Source organism: Homalodisca vitripennis, unplaced genomic scaffold, assembly GCF_021130785.1.
Source record: "Homalodisca vitripennis isolate AUS2020 unplaced genomic scaffold, UT_GWSS_2.1 ScUCBcl_2476;HRSCAF=7287, whole genome shotgun sequence".
Lineage (NCBI taxonomy): Eukaryota > Metazoa > Arthropoda > Insecta > Hemiptera > Cicadellidae > Homalodisca > Homalodisca vitripennis.
In genome coordinates this window covers 1-6,468 of record NW_025778610.1, presented here as the reverse complement: position 1 = coordinate 6,468, position 6,468 = coordinate 1, and the positions used below count along the sequence as shown (strand labels likewise).

Here is a 6,468-nt window from a genome sequence, read left to right as displayed (position 1 = left end):
GGGTATTTTCAGAACTAGAACAGCCTGTAACAATAGAGAGCGGTTAAGTAACCAGTACTTGGCTCAGTATTTAGCCTGGGAACCGATCAGCATGTAACCAGCGTATATGTCTTCCACAATGGGTTTAGTACTTGTGGATAGGCTACTTCTTAAAATAAGGCTACATTATATTTTTATATATTTTATGCAACAGAATTGTTTAGTGTTTATTGCGATCCTACTTGCATTCTTTATTATTATGACATATTCACTTATCTAACTTTGAGACTTCCTGTTTAGGTATTATAATTAAAACCATACTACGAATGTTTAGCTCCATTTCATCTTCTTAGTGCAGTGTCTGAGATACAACACTGTCACAGACTTGACTACTGGAATCCGGAGTCCATGTCCATCAGAAGAGATGCACCAAGACCAACACAGTAGAGTACAGTAGCAATACTACTTCATACTTGCCATGATTTCAGTGTTCAAAACGTAATCTCAGTAACACAATGGGTTCTCAGTTGTTTTCTTGTTGTATCATTTTGACATCAGGAACACCCAGGCTACACAAAAGTTTGGATTGATTTACCAGTGTCCCATAAAATCCAGTGTAATCGAGATGAAGAGGTGTTCTCATTGTCTCATCATGTGCACAATTAAGATCATATATAATGTTTTAAGACAATTCCAAAACAAAAGTGAAAGTGGGAATAATTGGATGGAAATAATAGGAGCAGCTTTTATAAAGAACATTTTAATAAAACATCTTTCAACTGGCCTGCAGTCTCTGGATTTCATCAACAATTTTTTCATACCAAGATAATAATGACTTGTGTTTAGAAGCTAAGCTTTCTGGGAGCTCTCTGGTAACCAAGTCTGTCTGTTCTTTCTGGAAAAGGTAAAAGTAATTAGGTCACAGAGATACTTACTTTAAATTCTAAAACTTTCTGTGCTCAAAACACTCACAAACTATGTTATAATGATTGGAAATATTTGTGTTAATGAATATTTCAGTGTGTTAGATTAAAAGTATGTTGAACTGTTGGTCCACACGTTTCGCAAAAACTCAAGATTTTACCAACTATTTAATATTGTTTATTACCTCATTACAGACATATGAAATTTCCAATTGGTTATAGGCTGTATTGGATTATATTAACTTTATCCCTATTACTCTACTAACAATTTAAATTATGTTTCAGACAGTACTTACAATAATCCATGTACTGTCATTAAAGATAAGCCATGTGACTTTGGAAGCTTTGTAAGCAATAGCACATTTGGGTTGTTCCATCAAAATATTAGAGGAATTACAATCATCCTTAGAATCTTTAGAAATTACGTTGAGTGAAATAAACCCTAATATAGTGATTTTAACTGAGCATAAAATGACCAAGATGATGCTTCAAAGGTTAAATATTAATGGTTATGTCTTAAACTCTAGCTATGCAAGAGAAAGCTGCAGAGGAGGAGGTGTAGTAATTTTATCCAAAACAAGTGTGATTTGGAAAGAAATTAAAATTCCAGACATTGGATATTTATTGAAGGATGAAATATTTGAATGTTGCATGGTTGAAATAAAAAATATTTTTCTCGAAAAACAGTCTAAATTATTAGTGGTGGGCTTGTACAGAAATCCCATAACAAAAAATGAACCAGAATTCTTAAAAAGTATGGAAGTTTTATTGGAACATGTAGACAAAAGATATAAGCACATTTTAATAGCGGGGGATATAAACATTGATATGATGGGACAATCCAACAGTGCATTGAAACTGAACAACTTGTTAGTTTCTAATGGAATGTGCTCTTTAGTAAAATTTCCAACTAGAATTACGGAGTCATCAGCCACAACTATAGACAACATTTTCACCAACATTAATATGAATTTTATCAAACTAATTGGAATTAATACTCAACTCTCAGACCATGATGGGCAGTTCTTAGCATTATTACATACCCCTATTAAACATAAAAGTAAAATTACTGTTCATCCCAATGAATCCATTCAAATGTATACTAGAAAGTTCTCAGATTTGAACACACATTCATTTTTGTATTCATTGCAACAAGAATCATGGACAGACTTATATTTAGCTCCTGTTACTTCAAAATATGATGTTTTTCATAGTATTTTATTGTTCTACTTTAACCTCCATTTTCCTAAAACCTTAAGTCGAAAACAGTTGAATAAAAATATGTGGTTAACAGATGAGCTCAGATTAGAAAAGCTAGAAATTATTGAATTAAGTAGCCTAGCTAGAGAACTTCAAAGCCCACTTGTTTATAGTGAGGTAAAATCAAGAAACAAATTATTTAAGACAAATATTCTGCATCAAAAGAAAACAATATCTTAATAGTCAGTTGGAAAAGTCTGTGAATGTTAATGCCACTGTCTGGAGGATGATTAATAGGGAAGTTGGTGTAAACAACAATAGTAATAAAAATATAGAGCTTAAGGTTAGAAATCAACTTTGTACAGACCCTGGTAACTTAAGCGAATTTATAAACAGATATTTCTCAGATCTAGTAGATAAATCTATACTGCCTAATTTGTCAAGCTCCACAGGACCTTCAGTTCAACAACAACCTATTTGTAATTTTTCTAGATTTAGACTAGAGCCAGTCACAGAAGAAGATATAGAGAAAATTATGATCAGTCTAAAAAACAAGCTTAGTGCTGGATATGACGACATTCCTGTTGTTCTCATTAAGAAAGCCAGGAAATCGCTAATAAAACCTATCACTCACTTAATAAATTCTTCTTTTATTTCAGGAATATTTCCAGAAAAATTGAAAATTGCAAAGATTAAACCTCTATTTAAAAAAGGGAACAGAACCCACGTAGAAAATTATCGTCCCATTGCTTTGCTTCCATCAATCTCCAAAATCTTTGAACGTGCTTTTTACAATCAATTTAAAATTTATTTGGAAAAAAACAATATAATTAACAGCAATCAACATGGTTTCCAAAAGGGAAAATCTGTTTTAACCGCAGCCACAGAATTTCTTGAATCAGTTATTGACTCCATAGATAATCATGAAAAGGTAATTGGAGTTTTCATGGATCTGAGCAAAGCTTTTTGATTCAATTTCTCATGTTTTGTTGTTGTCTAAATTAAAACAAATTGGCGTAGAAGGTAAAGCTTTTGAATGGTTAAACTCATATCTGAATAATAGAAAACAATTTGTCGAATTGGAATATTTCTCCCACAACAAAGGGACAATGTATAAACAACTTTACAAATCCTCGATTTCAGATGTGAAGCATGGGGTTCCTCAAGGTTCCATACTGGGACCTTTACTTTTCATTTGTTATATCAATGATGTACCTAAAATCAGGCAACCTGGAAAACTTTGTTTTTATGCCGACGACGCAAACCTAAAAATTTCTGCACCTTCAATAAAGGGAGTGGAGGAGTCATCCAGCACTAACTTATCACTTTTGGCTCAATTTTTTGAAGCAAATCAATTACTTTTGAATGTTGATAAGACAAACTTTATAGTATTTAACCACAAACAAATGAAAAAAATAATCAAGCCAACAGTAACAATAAATAAAGATAGCCATATTTTCCAAGTAGCAAATTCAAAATTTTTAGGATTATCGATTGACGAGAACCTGGACTGGAGCTCTCACATTGAAAGTGTTTCTTGCAAAGGGCAGCTTCAGGCGTCTATGCTTTAAATAGATTAAGAAATTTTTGTGATGTCAAAACTCTAAGAACAGTCTATTTTTCTTATATTCATTCCGTTATTTCCTTTGGGATTTCAATATATGGTGCCACAACAGTTAGAAATTTAGACTCAATTTTAAAAAATCCAAAAGAGAGCAGTAAGATCAATTTTTAAACTTAAACCAGGCACATCGTCAAAAGAACATTTTGTTTCATTAGGTATAATGACCGTGTATGGTATGTATATTTATGAAACAATATTATCGGTAAAGCTCAGATTTTCCAATTTGCCACAGCTTGGTACACTTCACCAATACAATACCAGGCATCAAAATGACCTTGCCATTCCCACACATCATTTAGAATTTTTCCGCAAAAAACCTCAATATATGGGCACAATATTTTATAATAAATTACCTCAATATTTAAAGTCAGAAAATGTTTTATCAACTTTCAAATCAAAATTAAAATATTTTCTCATTGACAAGGCTCTTTATAGTTTTAACGAATTTTAAATACAGAACATGTCAAATTATATAGTTAATAATAATACTTTAGATGTACAATGCTATTGATGACACCATTCAGTGTACAATGTTGTGCCAATGAATAAAGAAATTTTGATTTGATTTGATTTGATCAAATAGCTCAATTGTAATAAATGTTCCAATAAATTACAAATTATGTGTGTAAGGATATTATAGTTTTTTATATGTAGATAAATGTAAAACTAAGATAAGAATGTAGGGGAATTTTTCATGGACACTGTTATTGCATTTTTGTGACTAGCAGCAAGTGGAACGGAGTCCCATTAGATGCAACTCTCTAATCAGCTAGAGAAGATTATTCTTAGTCTCCTGCACTGAACTGCAATTGTTTTATAGCTTCAAAAACATTTTTGCTTCATAATTTTTATTAATTAAAAGTGAAATTTACCTTAGAGAAATCCTTTGTTTTTTTAAGAACTATGTGCTACCTATAATTTTTTAGAAATTACATTTAGCATAAAAAGAATTAAACATATCAAAAAACCCAGCTCGCTTCAATGAAAAATATAAAGCTTGCATATATGTATAAAAATTTCTTTCTTTAATCAAATGAACTTACCTCTATCTTTGTGAGAACGCTTTTTAAAGGAAGTTTTGCTGATGATAGCATTTGGACCTTCTCATTTGAATGGCAATGCCGCATACTGCACTGAATATAAGCTGAAAATTAATACAACAGTTTAAAAGATGAAAAGCTAATTAAAAAAGATAAGATATGTATGAAATATGAAGATAATATTAGTTATTTTAGCTTATAATCAGACTGTATTCGAACACGTTTGGAATTATTTGTGATATAATGAAACAGAGATTATTCATGAGATATTACTTCTCTTAGAAAATTCCTGAACTATCTATCGGTGTTGTTGTGCCTAATTCTCTTACTCATAAGGAAATTCATTACCAAAAAATATGTATCAGCATCTCGGGCAAAAGGAACCAGAATGACATCTCTCTATCAAGATTCTAAATCATAACTCTGTAGACACGTATCTTCAGCCAAATCCTGTGATCCTTGGGACAGAGAGAGTTCTCTGCATATCTCTCCCAAGTGCTCTATAGGTATGTAAACATGGTAGATGCACTTTACATTACCTAAATTCTCTCAGAGACCACTGACATGAAGTAACTTCACCGTCTAACTTCAATACTCTCTAGATATATGTGTTAAAGATACTTTATCTTCTGTGAAAACCATGCAAAGAATCATGACCTAGAGATTCAAATTCTCAGCATCTCTTTCAATGATCTAAAAACTCTACATGCAAGTTACATACTCTTAACCAACTATATTCAAATTGATTTATGACCCCATATCAAGAGCTTCATATCTAAATATGTAAACACACATAAATGTTACATATTAGATAAATCTTAAGCTAAATCCATAGAGAGATCCATACCTCAGTCTCAGATAAGTGTTAACATCTTTGTCCTAAGAGCTCAAAACTTTGTATGCATTCCTTAGGCACTTAATTTTTAGTCAAATCTATTTTGAGATCCATAACCTGTAGACAGGTGTAACCATCTCCCTCACGTTGTCTAAGTGGCAATTCTGCATATATCATGTATTGAGTAGTATCTGCTTGTATTGTCGTACAGACCCTATGCAGAAGTATTGGTTATTCCTAGCACCTCTTCCCTAAAAGCTGTAAATAGCATCTCTGTACGCATGCTGCAGACACTTACCTTCAGCCAAATCCATGCAGAGATCCATGACCTGTAGACAGGTGTCAGTATCCCTTTCCCAGGAGCCCTGAGTGCCAGCTCTGTACGCATGTTGCAGATACTGAGCTATCTTTGTCCTGTTTTCAGGAGTAGGTTCTTCAGTAGCAGCCACTTCTGCATACAGCCTCCATAGTGTTGAGTTGTTCATTACCTGCAGACACATTACTAGTAATTCTGAATATGTTCCAGATAATTATAAAAAATAAGCAATATATTTATTTATGGGTTAAAATAATTTGTGTATTAAATTTAATTTATGAAGAATAAATTTTAAGAAACAAATAATATTAACCATCTCTTTTCAGTAGTGAATCAAACCACATTCCTTTCAACACTAATGAATTTAGATAACATACCCAGGAATATTTTCCCACATAAGAAAATATGCACCAGCATCAACTCTGGTGATTTGTTTTGTTGTGTGTGGTTTGTTTGGTTTTGTTTAAATATTTTTAACACTTTGTAGCCTGAGCCCGAGTATAGGTCGGGCCACGTCGGCAGCGCCTGCTACCCGGCGCCCGAGTATAGCT

General features: G+C 32.6%; 1 protein-coding gene across 1 annotated transcript; it reads right to left on the bottom strand.

Moving 5' to 3' along the window:
• Positions 1-723: 723 nt before the first annotated feature.
• On the bottom strand, positions 724-6,130 carry LOC124372074 (tetratricopeptide repeat protein 27-like). The gene is made up of 3 exons (XM_046830438.1): positions 5,900-6,130; positions 4,770-4,870; positions 724-874 (listed from the first exon to the last, which is right to left on the bottom strand). Exons 1-3 carry the CDS (start codon positions 6,099-6,101, stop codon positions 755-757), a joined length of 423 nt encoding a protein of 140 aa, XP_046686394.1. The 5' UTR covers positions 6,102-6,130; the 3' UTR covers positions 724-754.
• Between the last annotated feature and the right edge of the window lie 338 nt (positions 6,131-6,468).

What these genes read in the sequence shown, in the direction of transcription:
- LOC124372074 (XM_046830438.1), bottom strand. Translation starts at nt 6,101, where the DNA reads ATGTGTCTGCAGGTAATGAACAACTCAACACTATGGAGGCTGTATGCA. An exon ending in CTGCATGGATTTGGCTGAAG is followed by an intron (nt 4,871 to 5,899) that starts GTAAGTGTCTGC and finishes ATTAATTTTCAG; the next exon opens with CTTATATTCAGTGCAGTATG. An exon ending in GCGTTCTCACAAAGATAGAG is followed by an intron (nt 875 to 4,769) that starts GTAAGTTCATTT and finishes TACCTTTTCCAG; the next exon opens with AAAGAACAGACAGACTTGGT.